This window comes from Micrasema longulum, unplaced genomic scaffold (assembly GCF_059751315.1).
Source record: "Micrasema longulum isolate JH-2025_06_02 unplaced genomic scaffold, ASM5975131v1 h1tg000198l, whole genome shotgun sequence".
Lineage (NCBI taxonomy): Eukaryota > Metazoa > Arthropoda > Insecta > Trichoptera > Brachycentridae > Micrasema > Micrasema longulum.
This window is the reverse complement of record NW_028277403.1, coordinates 275,251-300,194: the sequence shown is the minus strand read 5'-3', so window position 1 is coordinate 300,194 and position 24,944 is coordinate 275,251. Positions and strand designations below refer to the sequence as shown.

General features: G+C 31.2%; 1 protein-coding gene across 20 annotated transcripts in view; it reads left to right on the top strand.

Moving 5' to 3' along the window:
- The window catches only part of LOC148283774 (poly(ADP-ribose) glycohydrolase-like), a 138,906-nt gene that overhangs the window by 17,908 nt on the left and 96,054 nt on the right, over window positions 1–24,944 (top strand). For 15 of the 20 annotated variants that reach the window (XM_088243260.1, XM_088243259.1, XM_088243263.1 and 12 more), the window contains exons 10-14: window positions 708–838; window positions 1,944–2,131; window positions 4,248–4,491; window positions 5,316–5,416; window positions 7,846–7,909. In XM_088243260.1, the coding sequence (XP_088099386.1) occupies window positions 708–838; window positions 1,944–2,131; window positions 4,248–4,491; window positions 5,316–5,416; window positions 7,846–7,909 (728 nt within the window). Of the gene's footprint in view, window positions 1–707; window positions 839–1,943; window positions 2,132–4,247; window positions 4,492–5,315; window positions 5,417–7,845; window positions 7,910–22,739; window positions 22,852–24,944 lie in introns of all 20 variants that reach the window. The other 5 variants (XM_088243267.1, XM_088243266.1, XM_088243256.1 and 2 more) reach the window with 1 other exon arrangement.

Genomic DNA, 24,944 nt, shown 5'->3' with positions numbered 1-24,944 from the left:
AAAATAAGAGCATTAAATAATAATACTGTAAAGTTTCTTGAAAATGTAAAAAATAGATTATACAAAATATTTAAATAAAAACAAACTACTTTGAACGACATCACTTGTTTATTTAGAGTACTTTTAGGGAGTTTTTATACATGCTTACCTTTGAAACTAAACCTCGGAGGATTTAGAAGGTTTTATCAGTTGATAAAGCTGAAAAAATGACATATAGCTGCATTTTAAACTTATTTTATTACATTTGTCAGTTACAGAGTTTTATCAATATGCCGACGATATTCCTGTTATTACCACAACTATTATCTTATTACTTAGTATTTTTTTACTGTTTATTTACAATAGATACAATTAAAGGTCATCTCTATTTTGATCAATTGTATGCTGAATTACTTATTCATGTGCATATTTCATTGTAAATAATAATGTAGCAAGCTGACATGCAATAAGGGTTTATTTACAAAGTGTCATAATGCCTTTAGAAGTTCGAAACTTATATGGGTCGGAACTGTTTATACTAACAGGTATTAAATGGACAGTGATAAATACTGTGCACTGTGTTTGATTGGCTTGAATAGTCTTTTAAATTTTATGTTTATTTAAAACTAACCCATTTCGCATTACTAGGTATCCATTGAAAGTAAAAATGTACAATTTTAATTTCTTTTATTATTCTGTATTTTTTCAATATAAGTGCAATTTTTTAGGTTTCTGGGTGGGGGTGTTTTAGGGCACGGTTGTGTCCAAGAGGAAATAAGATTTGTTATTTGTCCCGAATTACTTATATCCTGTCTCATCACTGAAGTATTGGGAAATAAAGAAGCACTTTTAATTATTGGTTAGTTTTAATATACAATTTCTTATTTTTATATTTAATCTATGTATAGCCCAGAGAGTATGTGAGAGACAGCGGCTTATCGTGATGGAAAAACTAAGTGTTTTCTTTCAAATCTAGCCCTTTTTGACGAATATTCTCCTTCAATACGCCTAAATGGTATTCTTTATTGACCGTCTGGCCTGTTGGACGGATCTCTGAGTGCGCAAAACCATTATAATCTAAGAAAACTGTTAACATCCTTGATTTTTGAGCGACTTTGGTATGGTTTTTTGGGTTTTGGCTTAGTTGGCAAGCGCCACTCCAAATATTGTCGACTTGTTTTCACATCATATTCATATGCTCACTTCTCATCCCCCATAATGATGTGCTAAATGGCGGCGGTATTTCAATATAAAGCATGTCTTTAGTGACGGATTTGCGTTGATCTTTTTGAAGAAAATTAAGCAATATTCGCAGAACACACCAAAGATCGACTTGTTTACACAGCTGCCACAAACAAACTACATCATCAAGATCGCGCTAATAATTGACACATACAGTCGATGACAGTCCTACCCACCTTAAGAAGAAAATAATAACCAATATCTCGAGTGCGGTTCTTTTAAATTACAAATTTTGGATCAAATTGGAACATAACAGCATACTATCCTAAATATACTTGTGCTTAATTTTTACACATATGTAAATTCAATGAATTTTTTGGAAATATTCATTTTTAATATAAATGTGTATGGAAACCGAGAGAGACGAGAGGAGTGTATTGAGTTCAATTTTTTTTTTAATTTTGGTCCTATACCATGTCCTCTCCTTTTCATATATTTTTTATTTATTTACTTTTTTCTCCTGTATTCATAATATAAATGTAAAATTTTAAATCCATTGTTTTTTTTTTCAATTGTTATCTTTAGCATTATTTTATATTTTATTTTATGTTCTTTTTTTTTATCAAGTCTGGATGATTTTCACAATAAATAAATAAATAAATAAGTAATGTTTGCTTAAAAAATTGGGTACAATACATACATATTACGTAGTTTTGTTTGACAAGTACATATTTTAATTTCATCAATTTAAAATTATAAATTTGAGTCAATAATATTTTTAGGTTGTGAAAGGTTTAGTCGATACAAGGGTTATGGAAGCAGTTTTGAGTGGTCGGGAGATTACATTGACCAAACTCCAAATGATGTAAATCACAGAAAAAAATGTGCAATTATCGCCATTGATGCTCTTTCCTTCAATAATCAAAGGCTCCAATATAAAGAGGAATGCATTAAGCGAGAGTTAAATAAGGTTCGTAATCATTTCAATTTACATTTATAAAATTATAGTGAGAAGATGTATGAATGTAGAGGAAGCGAGTTGTGAAGATATTATCATTCCGTATTATGTACATAAAAACGGTTTTTTCTTTTATGTTATGGGAAACATTAATGTAATGAGTGACGTCTTATAATAATGTGATATTAAATTTTCTTTTGAAAAAGTAAATATTTTCAGCATACAATCAAATTACAAAAAATATGCACGGGGTTTTCAATAAGTGCTACACAAAAAGAATTATAAATATAATTATTTTTTAATAAAGGAACTATTAATAATAATTATTTTGTTAACCTATAAAAAAAGTCACCGTTCGCCACTGGTATATGTAGGTACCTAATCTACCTACTAACCACAGAGATAAGGACACAATCATAGTCAATGAATGAACTAAATGAATTAGAGATATAAAAGACACGAAGATACGAATGACATGAAGATATATTTAGTTCGGCGCTCTTCTCATTGGCGAACTAGAGGACTGAGATCTGAGAAACATATCTCCAGTTTGATGTTTCCAACTTTATCAGTATGACCGGGTTGTTCGCGAACTACACACCTCTACTACTCAATAGGATAAATGCTTGCATTTTTCTATCACCATAGACAGTGCGTAAAAAAATTAAATGGTATCATTGGTATCTTTCCATTTGACGTGGTTTGAAAGTGACTTGTTTTAAAATAAATAATATAACGAATTGATATTTTAATCCAACAAACAAGAATAAAATATACATGATTTATAAAATGTTTTTGTGCAGACGATGACAGTTGAATTGTAGATTATTCTTCAGTATCTATTTAATTTATTATATAAATAAAACACGAGTGATACTTTAATCCACAAATTTGGAATATCCAGTGACCGGTTTCATCGCTTTCGCGACATCTTCGAGACGCGATGAAACCGGTCACCGGATATTCCAAATTTGTGGATTAAAGTATCACTCGTGTTTTATTTATATAATAAATTACAATGAACTTCCATCAAGAATTTTCACTTACAAACTTAAATGTTTTGTATCTATTTAAACTTTAAAAAATAAGCTTGAGTTATGATATGAACGTTAGTCTATAGTGTTAAGAATAAATATATATATATATAAAATTATAAAATGTATAACTTGTGTTGTTTTATGAATATTAATGTGATATAAAAATCGATGAAACAATGATTCTTAAAACGTAATTTACGTTTTGTTTAGTGAACTATCATACTCGGTAAGGCATACTTTAAAATTATTTAGTTTTTATCTCATTCACTAAGAAGTATTGTTTTATTTCAAGACAAGTTATAATAGTCAGACTTAAACAAAGATGCACTGGTGCGCTAACGAATTATACAGTTTTATAAATTACTATTTCGACACTTTGCCCAAAACATGAAATAGTCGCGCGGATGGGTCGTTGCTTTCTAATGACCGGGGCAGGGATTCGAGTCCTCACGGGTTCCGGTTTCTTTGTCTATCATGTTTTTTTCAAATGCATTTTTTAAAATCAAATGTTTGTGCTACATTAGAAAATATTTTTACTGAAACTTTTAACCGCTAGTGCCATTTGTTATGAATATTATTTATTAAATATAAAATAGACTTGTTTTTTATTTATTTAACTTTTTGTACATAATGTTATTTGTACATTGGCGGGCTTATTGCCAAATGGCTATTTCTTCCAACCAACCAATAAAATAAAAGTTTTATTTTTATAATTCAAGTTACAGAACATATTCAGTAGAAAAAAATATTAAAAAGCTAAAGATAAATAAACATACAAATAAACGTATTTGTTTATAAATTACCTTAAATCAAAACCATTACTCAATGGGAAAAAGGAAAAAAGAGGAAAGATGAAAAAGGAAAGGAGGAGAGATTAAGGAAGAGAAAGGAAATGTTTCGTCAGACGTGATTTTAACAGAGATAATGTAGTAACATCTTTGATGGTGGATGGGAGATGATTCCACAGTCGAGCCGCATTTTTTATGTGTCATACTACGGCTATGGACATTTTATCAGAATTTTCGTAGCTTACATTGACTGTACATACATTACATTACTCTTATTTAAACCACTTTTTGTTTTTTTTGCAGGCATGGGTTGGTTTTTCAGTGCATAGTGAAATGAAAAAGAATGATCTGGTGGTTCCTGCAGTTGCCACTGGTAATTGGGGCTGTGGAGCGTTCCAAGGTTCACCCAAACTTAAATCACTCATTCAGCTTATGGCTTGCTGTAAAACTAAAAGGCGTATGGTATATTACACATTCGGGGATGAAACTCTAGGTTTGGATATTTTCAAGATGTACAATTTACTATGCCAACATAATGTCACGATTGGTAAGAGCCACGCATATTTGTTTTTTTTTTTGTCTATCAGGTTGAGGAATAAGTTTGTAGCGTTTTAATCAAAGAGTTTTATTTGAACAAAAATAATAATATTAACAATAAATTAATCAATAATATATTCGTCCTTGCTGTTTATGACCTGCTTCCACCTCTCGACCAATTGGTTGATCCCGTTCTGCCAAAAATCGCCGGACCTAGTGTCGAAGATGTTGTTGAGCCAGTTTTTGAGGTTCTCTTCGATGTTGAAGGCAATGCCCCTCATTTGGTTCAACATTGAGCGGAACAGGTGGTAATCGCTTTAGGACAAACGAAACAAATCGTATTAGGACAAATGAAAACATAAAACGCCACGAACTTATTCCTCAACCCAATATGTTTTTTATACTTGAAGTGAATCCGATATGTAAGTAGCGTTTTTTAGGGACCTAAGAGATATAACCTAGGGGATATAAGGCAGCTGAGTCAAATGACAATTTTATTTTTTCTTTCTTATAGCTATTTCAATATTCTTGAATGAACTGTAACTTTCTATTAAATTTGAGTTTAACCAGTTTTAGCAATGCGGACTTTCAAAACCCCACTCTGCCAAAATAAATTATTTGACCCATAAATTAGAATTATTTGAACACAACTCTAATTTAGATCATTTCTGTGACGGACTACGAAATCGGCCTCTATTTTCTTAGAATTTGATGGCATATCGGCTTCACTCTTTTGTATTCAAAATGATTTATTTCCATATCTTGTTGATTTATTTGTTCTTGATTAGCATTAAAAAACTAAAGAAATACATAAAACGATTTTTTTTTTTTCAGGAAAACTGTATGAATATTTAAAAGGTTTTATTACAAGTGGGCAAAATGAGGACAAATTTTATGCTTACATCAAATCCCGTGTGACTAATAATCAATTGAAGGTATGGTACAATTAAACAAATTTATGTGATTATTATTATTCGTTATAAGCAGGCAGCCTTTGCTGATGCGTCTATATCTCGTGTACTGCTTTTTGTCCAAGTCCTTCTTCCTTCAATAAAGCATTGAGGTGGAATTGGGGATGATAGAGCTTCCAGTTATGACTCCGTAATTTTGTGTTGGGATTTAATTGATACATCTCATGCAGGGGGCAGTCATAGTAATTATTGAGTATCTTATAAGTTTCTAACAAGTCCCCTCTCTTCTGTCGTTCTTCCAACAATGTAAGTCCTAGTGCTTTTAATCTACCGTGGTAAGGCATCCTTTTGAGTAATTTGGGAATTTTTGTAGCATGTCTTTAGACTTTTTCCAATAGCTCGATGTTCTTAGTAAAGTAGGGACTCCATACTTGATATCCATATTCCAATAAAGGTCTTACATAGGTCTTTTATATTTTAAGAAATATCTTTGAAGTAATCTTTTGGAATGCCTTTTTAATTAAATAAATGATCAGCTTTCTTGGCAACATATGTGATGTGAGCTTCCCATTTTAAATCCATCAATATGATTATGCCGAGGTATTTTTGATGCTTTACGGGTTTGAGTTGGACACCATCCAAAACATAAGTATACATAGGGTTGTTTTTGCCCAAGTGAAGAACGGTACGTTTAGCATACCATATTATAACAAATAATCATTCTTTTAGTTCAGCAAATTCAGAAAAATTATAATAATAAAGGGGTGTATAAATTAACTTGCCATGATTGCAGATCCTTTTATATAGGAAAAACATCGCGTTTATTTAATATAAGAATCAAGGAGCATATGAGATGTCTCAATAACAATAATTTTTCTGAATTCGCTGACCATATTATAACCAATAATCATTCTTTTAATTTTGAAAATGGAATTGAAATATTGCATTTAAATAATAAAAATAAACTAATTGATCTTTTTGAAATTTTAGAAATAAAAAAAGCAGTAAAACAGAACTTAGACATAATTAATAATCAATTAAACTTAAGTCATAGTCCCATTTTTAATATTTTTCCTATAAAATCGAACTCTACACTGAACGCAATTACCCCCTTCCCCTCCCTTCCCCCACCTTAAACACAATTACCCCCTCCCTCATCCTTATAGACACCCACTAATTTGTTCACTGTTTCTTTTATGTATGTTTAGTTATAAAAATACCCTGAAGAAGGTAACAGTTGATTACCGAAACTAGTCGGTAAAAATAAAGTGAGTGTATCAAAAAACAAAGTACAAGTTTTATTTCTCCAAATTTAATAATGATATGGCATTCTATCCTCTCTGCCTACCCTTACAGGGAAACAGCGTGATGGTTTGTTGTTGTTTATGTATATTATATTTTACCCTTGGCATAAATTGTCTTTAGGATGAAATGCCAAAAAATAATTGTTTTTACGTATTGTTTTATCATTGTTATGATTTTTTTAAGTTTTGTAATTTTGAAATTTTACCGCCCATAACGTCATGAGTTCAAGTCAGTGAGATTTTCTGACATTCTAAAAGAGAACCCCCTACCTATAAAACACGCTAAATATGGCTGCCAACACATTTATTTATTTATTTATTAACGGACATTGTCCATGTATACAATTTATAAGGTTTAAATATTACAATAAAAGAATAGTTTAAAACATTTAAAAAAAAAGAAAGAAGCATTGACAAACATAAGGGACATCGAGACAAGATCTGGACTATTTATTTAGTGCTCGTTTAAATCGTTGTAAACTTAAACCAAAAAAGTCCAGATCCTGTCTTGAGTCAACAATAAGACATACAATAAGACAAAGGCGGGTCATTGGAGAATTTAGGCCATAGTTTGTTCTATGCTGATCGATGAACAGTACTTCAATGTTTCTCAATATACGAGTCGGAATATTGAATTTTACTTGTCCCAGTAATGATGGAACATCGATTATACCATTTAGTATGCCGAACGTATATATGGAGTCAATATTAGTTCTACGTTTTTGTAGACTAGAAATATTTAACATTGACTCTATTTCAGCATAAGAATAATTATCTCTCTCTAGTCCAAGCATCCACGCTATTTTTCGAAGCAAGCGATGTTGGACTGATTCAATGTGATTTATGCGATTGACATAGAATGGAGACCAGACCACTGAGGCATATTCAAGAAGAGGGCGAACAGTTGAGCAATAAAGAGTTTTGATTGTACGGACATTAGTAAAATCAGAGGATATTCTGTTAATGAAGCCAAGTAATTTCAGTGATTTATTTACTGTATTATCTGTATGCTAATAATAACACATAATAACTCTATAATTGATCGCCTATTCTAAACACATGTTCCTCTGAACCTGTTACTTTTCAAAGTAGTTCATTTTGTTTGTTCTACAATGCTTACATGTTGGTAATATTTTATTTTATTTTTAGCCGCCTGGAAGGACAGAACATCCAACTCCCCACAGTTCCCAAGGACCTCAAGGAAACTCCACAAGTATGTGTGATCTGATACAAAACAGTTCTATAGTTGATTATTCCAGACCAAATTCAGTTTCTCAGAATTCCACATCAGATTCTTCTAATTGGAATACTCATTTTAATAATAGATGTTCCATCCCATTATCAGATACAGATAATTTTTTTCCAAATCCCTACTGTTCCCGAATGACAAATAATTCGGAAGAAAATCAATTTAAAGCAAATAGTTCAAATTCTAATATACCTCAAAGTACAAAATTTACAAATCAGCCTAAAATTACGCAATTTTTTGGGAATAAATAACAACTCCTGAATATTTATTTTTTCCTCGAGAGTGTTTGGTAACAACTTATTTTGGGAGTCACAATATATATCAGATTTTTTTAAAACACACATTAAAATCACATAATAATAATACAACCTACAAAAATCACGAGAAAACCTATAACAAAATAACATTATACATAAACACTATAGAACAATATGAACAATAACAAGAAGCGAAGATAAACAAAATGATTGAAAACATAACATGAGAAATCTTCTTTTAAGCAACCTTAACACTCAAGACCTCAGAGTAATAATGCGTTATCTAGAGAGAAGCCTTAACATTATGTTTCATAGAACGCAAGCGATGTTGGTTTGTTGGCTAGCAACCAATTGGTGGCCATTTTGTTTTATTTGACAACATAAACATAACGGTTTGATCGGATGCGTTTGTAGCTGTGCTTGGCTTTGTTTGTAAATAACTTGGATATTTACGTTATAATAAATAAAAATCGACTACCGTGAATTGCAGTATGTTTGGTTGCAGCAGTAGGAGCATCAAAGGTGTTAAAGGAGTCAGTTTTCACAGGTAATTGATTCCGAATATTTTCCCATGATTTACATTGATTTTTGGCATTTATCCTCCCGACACGTGTATTATATTATTACTTCAGATACTATTTTTTCTCAATTTAGGGGATACATTTGTGAATTAAAGTATATAACCTTGAAATCCCATCTAAAATGAGGTGTCCAAATTTCAGGCCGCTACGACTCGCCATTTTGGAGATGTGACGGACAAACAAACAAACTCAACACAGGACTTTGGTTCAATGGAGTTGGGATTTATGTCTCAATAAATATAAAATAAATATATTGTGAATAAAATGAATAAATAAATAAAAAAAATAAACATGTATTTTCAGTATTATATAAATATAGGCGAATTATAGAAAAATAGATCTGAATAACCCTGCCATGATAAATACACAGGTACATATTTAAAAGTAATTAAAATGCAAATTAATATCTATTTGGCAATTCTCGACCTGAGTACGGCCCATTGTTTTGCTGCGAACTGTAGCTAACTTAATACCCAATAGTCATAGAATGGTTTTCCTACGTTTGGGCTCCTCTCTAGGTTACGCATTATTACTCTGAGAGAAATCTTCTTTTAAGCAACCCTAACACTCAAGACATTGTAATTCTTTTCAGTCATTTGCAATGGCAAATAAAATTAATTACCTTCAAGCCCACATTGGGACCTTGATAAAGGAACGGTCATGTGTTGTGAAACAGGTCGGGATATCAATTTTGATTTAGTGATTACCAAATGAAAATCTACTTGGTTAAAATACGTTTAAAATATTAATGAACCACACTATTTGAATATTCGGAAACAAGATGAATCTAACTGTCAACATCTTTATTGCTTTTAATACTCATGCCGCAATGTGTACTAGGGGCTGGATAAACTTTTTTGTCAATTAACAATACCTTTTAAATATGTAAATAGCATTTTTCATTTAACAAGCTTCACACTGTCAACCGCTATTCCACTGGTTTTTTTTTGGATTGGGTTAAGCTATTTTGTATCCGTTGACATTTATTTTTAAAATATTTTATTTAGAAAAACGTACTTATTTCATATTGTGGGGTAATTACAACTAGGTAACTTCAAAATCAGCAGAGTTTCCCACTAAAACACATCCTTGTATCTCCTCCATGAATGCTACAAATAGACAAGTGGTGATTCATTCAAATTATATTATGATGATTTTAATGCATGACTTGTCTGTTTGTAGCATTCAAGAGGATAAGAAAATGATTTTTAATTGGGTAACAAAAAAAAAAGATTTTTAAGTTACCTAGTTGTAGTAATTACCCTGCGATGTTAAAACATAGGTGTTGAAATATAAAACAGACTTTCAATTTCCGTAAATTTAATAAAGAATGTAAATATATTTTAATGAAAAAAATAATTCAATGCATCAAGAATAAATAAAAATACCGTTAATTTTGGCTAATGAGAGGTTTTTAAATGCTTGCCAATTATTATTACAAAAATATAATTTGTAAAATATGCCATGATAATATTATCATCTGTGATGATGCAATACCGCGTAACCTTTTTTTTTTTCGAAAATGTTTCACTCCTATAAATTCATTATAGGCACTAAGAGTCATTAGTTTTAAATTATTGATATTTTTACAGTGGTATTTTTGGTTGATTAAAATCCTCAGTAATATATTGATATAACACTTTTTAGGTTCTAGATAGATAGTTGCGCTGTATTGCAGTATCACTGACGATATGCGGTTACGGCCACTGTTGTCCTATATCCTTCTTATTGAGATTTGTGGTGTTAATGTCTTATAGGAAAAGAGGACATAAATAATATAAATAAGTATTCTTTGTTTGCTCTATAACTGATTAAATTTTATTATTTATTATTGTAGTTGGATAATTTATATAGCGCCATTTTTGTGAAAATCACCTTGAGGGCGCTGTAGTTGTCTTTCTTGAGCACTTCCCCTGTTATCCATTTTTAGAAAATATATATTCATAAATACAATAATTTTCTAAAGTAAATTGTGAAATATATACATATATGTAGGTACCATAAAATTGTTGTTTTTCAGCGAGATTGATCTGTAATCAAAAACAAAATTTATCAACTTATTTTTGAAAGAATATATATTTTTATTAATATCATGCATCAAAACCATTTATCAATTTTTTTTAATGTTTTGTTTAAAAATTCCCCTGTAAGGCAAAAAAGCTTCAAGAAAAAGTGCATAAAAACAGTAAATATAATAGAATGTGGATTTTAAAATTATATTGCCGGTAATTCTATATTTTGGAGAAAAAATGCATATTTTTCAATTGAATCTTTATCTGTCAATTTCATTTTTCTCTGTTAAATTAGTTTAAAAGTATAAAAGAATCGTCAAGTTACTCCAATTTTTGACCAAAATGAAAAAAAAAAAGATATAATTTTTCATAATTAACACACTTCGGTCGGGAAAGGTATTGCGCCTGCGGACCGCTGGCGACGGGCGAAAATAACGGTCCCGCGCAAATTTCTTTAATTTGTTTGAGATTTCTATATCTTCGAAAATAGTAAAAATATTTCAGTAAAAAATTCTACATACTGACTCAGCATATCCAAGCAAAAATTACAAACCGAAACCAAATATTATTTGTAATTCAACATCATTATGGTTCAAATTTTTAAGTAAAACTCGATTTCTGTTTTATAACATTACATATTTTGTATTTTATTTTTGGTATTTTGTATATAAAAAAAAAAAGATTTACATTCTATTTGATAATTGTGTACATATAGTTAAGACCTTAACAAAGAGATTGGTATATAATATTTATATAAAAACATTGGATAATTCCTTCTTTTTGCCTTTGAAATGCGACCGGCGCAAAGGTATTTCTACCCTTCCTGCTGTTAAGCATCAATCGACTGAACGGGTAGGAATACCTTTCCCGCCCGAAGTGTGTAAACTCAATATTTTACATTTATTTTACCGAGAAATATTTTTTTGCAAATCTTCACTAAATTTTATAGAGAAAATATTGATGTTATCTTATCTATTGAAAATGTATTTTTTAGTTATTATTTTACAGTTTTTTTATTGGTACCTGCGTGTTACCATTCCAGACTGGCTAATCCTGCTATGGGTTAAAAAAAACATTCTTATTTAAAAATGACTGTTAAATTGACTTTTTTAAAATGAAATCTTTTTACAAATTCATCTGCCATCATAATTCATTGAAATTCCAAACTTATATGAAGATTCTTTATAAATAAATTTTAGCGAGTTATCTTTTTTTTATACATTCATTTCACATGTATTATGTACTTTCATTTCATTAAAAGCATTGGGCGCCTTAACATTTTAATACGCATAGACATACCCCGAGACCTCAAAAATGACGACACTAAACTCATTCCCAAATGCTGTCATACTCAACGCGTATTTGGTTGTTTTTCGACCACCAGCCAGGTGTGACTTTTACAATCGAAACAAAAAAAAAACAAATTTAGAATCGGGTTGTGGTCCCGTGATTAGTGTCTCGAACTCACTGCTCAAAGGTCCGTGGTTCGAATCCCACTCTACCCTAACTTGATTCCCATTTTCTAATAGCGAGTTATTTACAACTCTTGGAAAATGGCCGTCAAAATGAAACACTTGGGTAAATCATTAGAAAACAAATATTTATAAAAAAATTCCCGCTTGTGTCATGAATGTGACCTTTCGGAAAAACATTGTAAAAAAGATTTTGTAACTTTTCATTGGTAAATATTTGTTTTCGAGTGATTAACAAAGCGTAAAACAATTCATATTTAAATATCAATATTATTTTTATAAATGTCAGACTTTCTCGGAACTGTTAGACTTACCTATGTTTATGTCGCTTGCAGACCCAATGGTTGGGCCTGGTTGCGTACTGCGAACCAATTTGTTTATAAAATAATTCAACATGACATTGGCAAAAGCATCAAATTTATTATGCAATGCCATTTTATTTTTAAAAAAAAAAGAAAAATGTCAGACTATGCCTAGCGGCCCAAATCCACCAAAAATACAAACTTTTCTATTTATTTTTAAATCTTGAAATAGGGCACTCTTAGTGATTATTTTAATAATTGAATAGTTATTCCGTCAGGACTGGGTTTGAATTTGATTATTTTTATTTTTGTGTTAATTGTTTAAATATTAATTTAGATTCTGGTTCTCCCTCTTCACTTAAATTATAATTTATATGTTGTCGCACCATCAGTACAGTGTAGTAAGTCCAAAAGTACAGTTTGAGATATGAGGGTTTGAAGTTACAAACTTCTTTATCAAAGTTTTTAATATTTTATTTGACATATTTTTGTACATAACAGGGATTTGAGTTAATTCTTATTTAAAAAATATCAAATAAATGGTTTTCGCATTTTTTCTCATAGTTTTTTTTTACTTAATACACTATTCGAGATTCGGATTTCGAGGTGCTACAATAATGATTCTACATTAATATCGCAATGCGTGAAAATTATTCAATTTTGCTACGCGACAAATGATGCATGATCTCTACACAAAAATAGGTACTTTAGTTTGATGATAATATAAGTAAAAACAAAAATGAAAACATGGGTTTTTTCAGTTTATTAACACATCAAACCACTTTATTTCACGCCCAGCCTCCGAACACGCTGTGTGTGAAATATAGTTCCTCTCTCCAACTTAAATTTAAAATTTAAAAATATGTGTTTAATTGTTATAAACATTGAGTTAAGTCACTAAGGTGTGGACATGCCATAAACAAAAAATGAGAAGAAAGATAATTAATTTAAAGCATTGTTTTGTACATGTTATTATATTCAACGCTTTGTTCTAACCAAAATATATTTAAACGCCACAAACTCGTGATTTTATAACTGTGCTTCTGTTAAAACTGTTAAAAAATGTGTTTATTTGTAAAGATCAAATGCCGAAATTGAACTATTTACTATAAAATAATTTCTGTATAATATAGTGCTACCTATCTACCTTAATTTAAAAATACAAATGACACTTTTTTTCCTGTATCACGTAAAATTAATTAAATATCAAAAGTAATGCACAAGTTTATCTGACATATTAATCAAAGTAAAATAATAATAATCAGACATTTTGAGCGGAAAACATGCCTCTAATAATAACAAACAAAATTGACAAGAAGCGGATTGATCTCTTGGTACCTACATACGCACACAGATGCGCATCTACTATCATCTCCCAGGGAATAACCAAATGTGAACCAAATGTTTTTACAGTTATGAACTAGGAAAAGGACAATAGACCCTACCTAAAACAGGGACCCTTCGAGTTCGAGTATCGTCTATCATCTTGTTAATCTTAATAAGTTAAGGAATGCTGTCATTGTTTAGTTTTTTATTGTTTACTTTTTGTGCTGTTACATGTTCATTTAATTGCCATACTTACTAGTTATTTGCTCGATTGTTTTTTAAAAATATTTTTATCGTAAACTTTTAAAATCATTCTTATGTTGCTGAAATTCCACTCGTCGATGCGCTTTGTAGCTGCAAGAATTTTTGTGATGTTAGCTATCATATTATGTAAATGTTATCAACTATCAAATATCTAAATTTAGTAAATGGGGTCTAGAATTTCAACTGTCCATGCGCTCAGTAGCTGCAAGACTTGTTGTAATCTAACTTCTATTTTTATAAATTTCTTTTTTATTTCGTTTTTAAAATATCACTTAAACTCTAAACTTCATTGTCAAATAAATAATTTAAAAAAATGTAAATAGGGGCTGGATTTCTTACTGTCCATGCGCTCTGTAGCTGCAAGACGTGCTGTAATCTAGCTCCTATATATCATAATTGTTGTATCATAATTGGAGATGAGGAACTAGAATTCAAACCGTCCATGTTCTCTGTAGCTGCAAGACGTGGTGGGATATTTATGTATTGTACAGCGCCCTTGAGGTGATTTTCACAAAAATGGTGCTGTATAAATTATCCAAACATATATATATAATAAGGAAAGGCTAAAAAAGTGAGAACAAAAATAATATATTCTTTTGAATACACCATACATGTATATACCACACAAAAATAGAAGAAAATGCTTATTTTTAGTAATGAAAGGGTAATTTTTGTATTTTTTATTTTTTATTTATTAATTTACACGCCCTACGGGCTTTTACATTTATTAGAAATACATTCAAGTGCAGCAGTGAAACATAAGTATGTACATTTAGTTTAAATTAAAGATATCATAAGAAAAACTATAAGATACAATAATAAGTAAAAATAAGGAAATGTACCGACATAGGTATATGAGTAAATAGAAAAATATTTAATAAATTTACATATAAAAACATACACATACAAACACACCCATATGCATACATACACACACACATATACATACAAGCATGTATATATCAGTGGCGTGTCGTCCATACATGCGGCATCGCAAACGTAATCGCCCCAAAAATCGGTAACAAGCAACCACACCTTACGGAGGCCCGCGGCCGACTGACGGCTTGACGCACTGACGGACTGACGGATGCTGAGATCTAAGATACGCATACGCTAGAAATGCTCTCAAGATTTTGAATAGTTCGCGCACGCGCACCATAACTTGAACCGCTAATTTCGCCCCTGTATTGAAATGTTTTACACTGTTATTAGCAACCTACACTACCAACTGTGCATGCTGCTCGGATTTTGCATTTCCATAGAAGATAAGATTGCCTACCAAGTAATAATAAATTATTTTTGGGATGCTTTTCTATTTTTTGGGGTTAAGAACTTTTCTGTGGTGTTTTACATTTTTTATGTTTATAATTAAATCTGTAAACTAAAGGTACATTGAGTAAAATATTCAGGAAACTGGATTTTGTGAATATGATTTTTAAAACATTGTAACCAAATGAGAATTTCAATCTGTAAAAAAACAATAATTACCTAATTAAAATGTTTCTATTTTCTTTAATGTATAACAGCGTTGTTGGGACTTTTGATGTTTTCTCACTAAAACAATGTTGACTTCTGGTTTTTATTATACCTAACCCAAAATAGCTTATCGCGATAGCTTTTAAATTATTAATTCCAAAATGGCTGTCTGAATTATTATTTTTGTTTTTTATATTTAATTATTTGTCTTTTCAAATCATAATCCCTAATATGGCCCCCCTGGGAAGCAATGAATGTGGACTTAACCATGATGCTAATCAAGAAAATAATTGTAATTGCCTTATTAAATCTTTACTGAAGATAAGTTTTAGTGGTCTTCGATTTAATGAAAAGGAATGATATTATTATTATCAAAAGGATATTTAGTTTTATGGAGTTTTTAAATCAGCATGCGTGGAAAGTGTGCCAGGAAATAGTAGTATGGCGTTCTATCCTCTTTGCCTACCCCTTTGTGGAAATGGCGTGATGGTTATTTTATTAGTTATTAGTATAAGACTTTGAGCTAATCTGAGAAATTTACAATTCTTTAATATTATTATCACTTTGTCTAGACGAGCGACCCCTAAAAAGTGTTTCGCGGAATCCTGGGGTTCTGTCGAAGGGTCACAAGAATTCCGTGAGTTAGGGGGGCGCGGGAAAATCGACGTAGAAAACAGAAAAACTGTAAATATTCAGTTTTTGATTTTCGTAATTTTAATTTAAAAAACCTTCCACGGGTTTCATTGTTGTAAATTTACATTTTTACTATCGAGATGAGGTTCCACAAAAAAAGTAACCAATAATAATTGAACGTAGTTATGCAGAAAGCAGCCAGCCATAGAAAAGTGAAACTGAGATAATAGCACTTTTGTATAAAGAGTAACTAATCAAATTAACACAACATTTTGAATGTTTTTGACTCTGACAAATGATAAACAATGAATACATTAGTTTTTTTAATATTACCAACAAGAATCTAATTGTGTATTTGACCAGCTTTAATAATTTTTCAAGTACCCTAAGATACCCTAAGATTTTGCTAGTGCTGTGGTGCGTTATGCAAATTAAGAAATGCCGTTTTTGTGATCGGCATCATTTTCAGAAGATGATGAATACAGTTTTTTGTTTAAAAACGATCTGGCTGTTTTTACCAGAACATAGAATTGACCTTACTGCGCCCGATAACACCAATATCTCATTTATTCAAAATTGTGGACTGCTGCTTTCTGCATAACTACGTTAAATTAAGGTTCCATTGACAAAAAACTGAAACTGCTATTCTAAACCATCGATATTATGTATAAGAACGCAAATATTAATTTATAATTTAAAAAAAAAAAAAGATTTAAAATATAAAAATTGTGTTTTTTTCCTTCCCATGACCGCATGCCCTGTTTCAAAAGTCACCGCACGCTACTGGTATATATATATATATATATATATATAGATACACATATATGCATATACACATACCTACACATAAGTATATACATTCTTATAGAGATACACGAGAAAAAGAATAGTAAATAAAAAAAAATATTAAGAAATTTTATACAGATTGATTTATTACCTTTTGAATACTTAACCTATAATTATATAAAGACAGACGAAATATATCAACTTCACCATACTCGTTACCTAGCCGGTGTAGTCTAGGTATTGGTGAATTGTAATAATAATTATGACTGCCAGGAGATTAAAAAAATAATGTTAGCTGCCGAGTATTTCGAACAGGTACTTTTATGCTGAAAACACTAGTTAATTCTGGGACGTCCAATACGCCATTTGCCATAAATTTAATAAATCATTTTTAATTCTTCTTTTACAAAGAGTTGACATATTTAGTGTACATAATAAATTATCGTGATCAATATTTTCAGTGGGTATATTATGTTTGTAATTGATGAATCTAAGGAATTTAGGTTGTACTCTTTCTAACTTTAAAATATGAACATTGTAATAAGGTGACCAAATTGTTGAATCAAATTCTAAATTACTTCTAACTAAGGCAGTAAATAGTACTTTGAGGGTAGTGATAGAATTAAACTCCTTTACAGTTCGCTGCAAATATCCAAGACATTTTATCACCTTATTATTGATGGTATCAATGTGAGGAATACATGACAATTTTTCGTCAAAAACTATCTCCAAATCCTTTATTTGTGTAACTCCTCCCAGATTGATATTATTGAGGTTGTAATTGAATAATATAGGTTTTTTTACTTGTAAATGATATTACACTACACTTGTCGACATTTAAGTAAAGTTCATTTTTCTGGCACCAGTTGTACAGCCTTACCAAATTAGACTGAAGAACTCCACAATTGATTTCAGAGGTAACAGTTTTTGAAATTTTGAGATCGTCGGCAAAGAAAGGGATGTCTACTTTTTCAAATATCAACACAATGTCGTTAACAAACAAAGAAAACAGTATTGGTCCCAGGTGGGAGCCTTGGGGTACCCCACTAGATGCCTCAAACTGATACGAGTTGTAACCGAATACTTTTACTAAGATTTTCCTTGATGACAGGTAGTTTTTAAACCATTCCAAGATATTACCAGTAATTTCCAATGAACTAAGTTTGTGTATTAAAATTGTATGAGAAACCTTGTTGAACGCTTTACTAAAGCCAGTATAAATTGTTTGATGACGTCTCTTCATTGATGTGATTAACCGAATCTGATGCAACACGAGTTTGTAAGAGTTGACCTACCAGTTATGAAACCATGTTGTAACAGAGTGATAACTTTACTTATTTCATTGGTGAACTTAGTTAGCAAAACAGATTTCAGTAACTTTGGAATGGCTGACTGAATACAAATGGGTCGGTAATTGGAGACGTCAGTTTTATCTCCTTTTTTATAAATGGGGGTTAAGTATGAGATTTTCCATTTCTTAGGAAAGTTTCCAGTTTTCAAGGACAAGTTAAAATTTTTTGTAAGTGGACCAGTTAAAGAGGGACAACATTGTATAAGAATAAATGTAGGGATATTGTCTGGCCCAGCGCTCTTTTTTGGATCTAAGGTACAAATCCCCTCCTTTACATCAGAATCAGTAAATCCACAGTCGTTAAAATCAATTAAATTTGTATTATCAATACTGTGTAACCTAGACTTAATAGTAGTAATAAAACGTTTGTTTGAGTTTTGTTACAGTACTACTTTATTCGTTATAAACAAGTACAAATATGTATGCTTGATGGCGCTGACGCTGCTCGCCGCCATGTTGTGATTTCGTTTTACCTATAATATTAATGCCTCCGCTTAACAAAATCAAATACATATTTTAACAATGAATAATATCAGGTATTATAATATTCATGAAACAGGTAAAATACCAAGCATTTTGACAAAGTTATTATTTTTGACCGATCCTAAACTTTTGGTCAAAATATCTGCAGGCATTTTATCAGTTTGCAGATACGCTATTTTTATAAAATGGTTCGATACAGCCTCTCTTACAAAATGATATTTAATATCAATGTGCTTTGATATCTTATGAAAAAAGTTCTGAAGGGGGTGTGTACAGATTATACACTTTGAAAACTGAACAGTTAATTGCAGCAACCGCTATTGCTGCAATTAAATATTGCATCGAGTGAGACTTGGCATCGACGCTTGGGACATATTAACAGTACTAGTTTAAATAAAATGAAAAATATTAGGTTATGGATCCAGACACATTAATTCCTTTTTAAGTAGTAAAAAGTAGTTAGTGCAGTATTCAGTGTTTAAAAATGACGACTAATTATTTCGTTAACGTTCCAAAGTTAAAAGGTTGGGAAAATTATAATGCTTGGTGTTTTGCATTAAAAAACGTTCTAGTACTCGAAGATTTGGCTTTTGCCATTGAGAGAAAGTTACATGATTCGTTTACCCCAGAAAAAAATGTGGAAGATTCTAAAGTTAAGGCGAAAATAATTTTGACAATAGACGCATCGCTGTACGTACACATAAAGCACGCAGCAAATGCGTACGAATTATTGACAAAACTTAAAAACATGTTCAATGATTCGGGGTATGCAAGGAAAATTAGTTTATTGCGAAATTTAATAAACATACGTCCTGATAACAGTGACTCAATGACTCAGTATGTAACCAACATTATAGAGACGGGACAGAGACTGCCTGCAGTCCCTGGAACGGGATTTGAGATTACTGACAAGTGGATCAGCGCATTAATGTTAGCACAGGGCTACCTGAAATATATTCGTCGATGATTTTGGCCATAGAACACTCGGGAATCAAAATCAGTGCTGACGTCATCAAAACAAAGTTAATGGATATGTGTTTTCCTGATGGTACCGTTTCCGGTACAGAAAAAGCATTTGTGGCAAAGAGAACGAATCGTTTGAAAAATGGCAACCCAATACGAGGTTATCATAGACAATCGAAGGAAACGTCAGAAACTGTCAAAACAATCAGATGTTTCAAATGTAAACAGATTGGACACTACAAGAATCAATGTACGAACTCGGGCACAAGCATTAAAAAACAATTAAATGCATCTAAATGCACTAATGCTATTTTTTTGAGTGGTAAATTTATTTACAAGGATTGGTACATTAATAGTGGTGCAAGTAATCACATGACAGCTAGACAAGCATTTTATTAAGTAGAACTCTAAACACTGCTAAAGTAATCAGCAAATAAATTGGCAACTTCCTGTGGTGCATCTGCCATTTTGCATTTGTAATACACAGTGGACGAAATTCCAGATTCCCTGCTGTTAAGAATCTTGGAAAATTAAAAAATATGTTGAAGCTTAGATGCAGCCTCGACTTCAAATTTACTTATACAGTCTTGGTATCAGGTTTTAGAGAGCTGTTTAGACAAAATTCTCAATTTAGAAAATTCTTCATAATCTTTAATGTCTTGAGACCTTTTAAAATTACTATGAGCAATCTTTTTATGTCGTATAGCTTCAATAAGTTTTTTATTAAACCGTATAGGAAAATTACTTTCTATGAATTTAGTTTTAGGCACAGATGACTCAATGGCAGTATCAAGAATATGATAAAATTGTTTAATTATATTGTCTACATTTAAATTTTGATTTAAAAAGTTCAAGTTAAAATCAAGTTTGGGTTTATAATAAAACTGCGATACTTCTCCACATGGACTGTTCAGTATCGCCTGTAAATCATAAACGCAAACTACAGTGTTTCTATCTTTGGCATTTTAACTCTGTTCTGGTAACTTTCTTCTATTGATTCTTTTTGCTGCTGATTGCTGTTTTGATATTCTAAACAGAGCATTGGTCCTTAGGAACAAAAAAGCCGATGTTAAATTCAAAATTGAAAATAGGCCGGCATGTATGTTCTTGAACTATATCTAGATGTTCAGATTCACAAAACACCAAATGCATTCGGTACATTTTTCTGAGATTTAGTTCTCCGTCAATAAACTCCCGCTGGGTTCTGGCACGTACATAATGAGACTCTACTCGGGCGAAAGAGTTAATGTGCCTTTTTACGTTTTCTATAGACTCCCTAGGTACCGTTTTCTTTGTAAATGCTCCTCTCTCCTCATTTGAAACACACCCAATTTCAGTTGTCTTATTCTTAGCTGTAATTATAAATGTGTCATTAATATTTAATGTTGCTTTAAAGAAATGCTTGCAAACTGGAATATTGGTAATATTTTTATCGAGGGTGAAAAAATATAGATAGTTGAAATTTCGAGTTGACCCTTCCTTTACGTAACGATACTTTGTTTTAATACTTTCAGTATTTGCAACTACGAAGTTTCGTTGCATAGTCAAATTACCCAATCCCCAAAAGCTGTTGAATATACCTTGACGTTGTTCTTCGGTAATGTTTGTTTTACAAGCCAGTCAGCATTTTTCAGAACATGCTGGTTTCATTTTTTTACAGCCCACAACTTTGCCTTTATCAGTTGTGTACGCTAGTCCAGGATTCCGGTTAGTTTTTTTCACTTCTCGTTTCCATTTATTCATATTAAGAGACCTTTTTTTAGTTTTCTTGTCGGAATATTACAGTTGAACAGAGTTGACTATATTTGAATGTTCTGTTTGACCAGGAGCAGTATTAACAACAACATTGGTGGAAATATTTGTAGAAGTCTCCAAATGTACGAATGATTCATATTGAACCATTGTATCAGGTACTTTCATTCCAAGGTCAAATTTTGATGATTGACAGGGTTCAACATCATTTTCAACTAAAGTTTGTTGTGTAGACCCCACCAAAGAGTTTGCGTCATCTTGATTTTTCTCTGGTAAAAAAGATGGCATCCAATCAGCATCTTTTACGCTATAGTTAGAACAGTAGGGATCGTGAGGGCCATCATCGTCAATCCGCAATTCAATAATTAATACAACTACCAAACTATATAATTTGATAAATAATACATTATTCAAATCTGATTTTACAATAGCGGAGATGCATTTATATTGCAATAATATTACGGTATAATGAAGTGCAGGTGTTTAGTTCCCAAAGTGTAAACAGACGCGTCAAGTGATAAGTTATAGTGCAACCATAAACTATTAATCTAGTGCAAATAATGTACAAGTTCATATTAACCCAGAGGGGGACAACATCACCCAATACCCAGGCTTGAGAAAAATCCATTTTAATTTTAGTGGTCTCACCGGGAATCGAACCCGGAACCTCTCAACAACTATCTTAATAAATTACGTTACATTACAACAAACGATCAAATACAATATTAGACCTAATATCCATTATATTGAGTAAACCAGGCGAGAGGCAAAATTCTAACAACTGCCAACTAGTGTCGTATATGATAGAGAGTTACAAAGAAAAAATTATGAACTAAATAAATATATACAGGGTGTTCTTTAAACCCTGTCACATCCGAAACCACGATGATCAGTATGGGCAAGAAGACATATTAGCATATTAAAAAAAATATTTAGAATGAAGGAAATTAAAAAAAAAAAAAATATTTAAAAAAACAAATGGTTGCTGACTTCTGCAGGGGAAAAGTAAGCAACCAGTTGTTTTATTTGATATTTTATTTTTGTAAATTTTATTCGTTCTAAAAAATTATTTTAATGTGAAACCTTTTTTATAAACAATGCTTTATATTTTTATGGTTTAAATTATGTTTTTGTAGCAATATCCAACGTACTTTGCTGCTGTTGCGCTGGTCCATAGATCCTTCATTTATCCAGCAGGAGAAGTGAGAGAAGGAGGGGAGACTGGACAACTTCTTGTCCTAGTTTTAGGTACTGTTTTTTTTTCACAGTTTCTATGATTTATTGAGTAAAAACTAAAAAAATTGTACCAAAGTATCCTTTATGGCGGGGATACTCTGCGCCGAGTTAAAAAAATCAATCAAAAATCATAAAAATAATATTTTGATGCAATGTATACTTCGTATTAAAACATTTTCTATAAAAAGTTAGCACACGGAAGAATGTCATTGCAATAATACTATCAATTTTTTTTCTGATTACATAAATTTTCAGTGGTTCAGAAGTGAATGCAATAAACTCTCGTGTTTGCCATGAAAATTATATACGGAGCGTTGAAAATTCCGTAAACAACAATGTTACAAAATATTTAATTATTCCATAACCCCTAAAAATGATAATACCATCTTACCAAATACTATGCACTATGCCTCAAAATCAGGAAGTGACTTAAACAATAAAGTCAATCTTTTTGGTGATTTTTTTAAAAGTGTCTATGACAATAATACCGAGTATACTTGTTTACCTGAGTTAAAAAGTAATACTAACATACATTTATCGATTCTTAATATTGAATTAAAAGACATCAAAAACAGCATACTGCAACTTGAATCTAAATGCAGTTATGGTCCTGACAAAATCCCATCTATGTTTTTGAAAAAATGTGTTGATTGTCTCCTGTGTCCTTTGTATATAATCTTTAATAAATCACTGTCAGAGGGACAATTCCTAATGCATGGAAATCAAGTTTCTTAAACCCAATTTTTAAGAGTGGTGATAGGAGTGACATAACAAATTATCGTCTAATATGCATATTATCTGCCATCCCTAACTCCTCGAAAAAATTGTTTTAAATAAATTACTCGCATAGCAAACTTAAAGCATATTATAACAACCTCTCAGCGTGGATTCATGTCTGCTATATCTACACTAACTAATTTAATGTTATATGAAAATGTCAAAGCAAATTCATTTACATGAAGAAAACAGGTAGATTCTATTTACACTGACTTTAGCAATTCCTTTGACAAGGTGTGTTTAAAAATTCTGGTCGCCAAACTATCAAATCTAGGAAAAAGTGGTCCCATGATTAAATGGTTTCAAAGCTACTTGATTGATAGAACACTAACGGTAAAAATTAGTAACACCTTATCCCAATCCTTCTGTGCTACTAGTGGTGTTCCACAGGGTTCTCATCTGGGCTCAATACTGTTCATCATCTTTGTTAATGATATAATGGATGTATTTGATGATGTGGAGATATTATTGTTTGCCGATGACATGAAGAATTTTAAAGTTATTAATACTGTAAATGATTGTGTGACTCTGCAACGTAATTTAGATAAAATGTTCCAGTGGTGCTCCACCAATAAACTATAATTAAATATCAAAAAATGCCACATAATGAGATTTTTTATAGTAATAAACCCAATTTTATTTGATGGGTAATAAGCAATTAGTCGCAACTTCTGAGGTGCGCGACCTGGGTATCGTTTTTGATCAAAAATTATCCTTCATTAGTTACATAAATAACATTACTAGTAAATCTCTAAAAATGTTAGGCTTCACGTGTGCCTAAGGAATTCAAAAACATAGGCACTTTGAAGTTGATGTATACTTCATTAGTGAGAAGCCAGTTAGAGTATAACTCTACAATATGGACTCCTTACTACAACTGTCACCAAAATTCTCTTGAAAGAGTCCAAAAAAAATCTTTAGGTATATACATTTTAAACTTAGAATCAGTCATGAATTTTTAAATTACGATTTTTTACTAAAAACATTAAATTTGTTAAAACTTAACGATAGAAGGAAAATCATAGACCTTTTAAATTTATTCAAAATTGTAAATTCAATACGGGATTGCCCTGAACTATTATCTCATCAACTTCAGGGTGCCTGGAAGAATGACTAGACAGGTGTCACCGTTGTGTAGCAACAACCCACGGACAGTGTATACTTGTAATGCCGTATTAAACAGACTTCATGAACTCGGCAATAGTTATTCCCACGTATCTGATATATTTAGTGTAGGGTATTGTTCCTATAAAACAAACCTTTTGAACTTTTTCAAAGATGGTGAATAGTAATTATATTTATTTATTTATGCATTTCATAATATATAC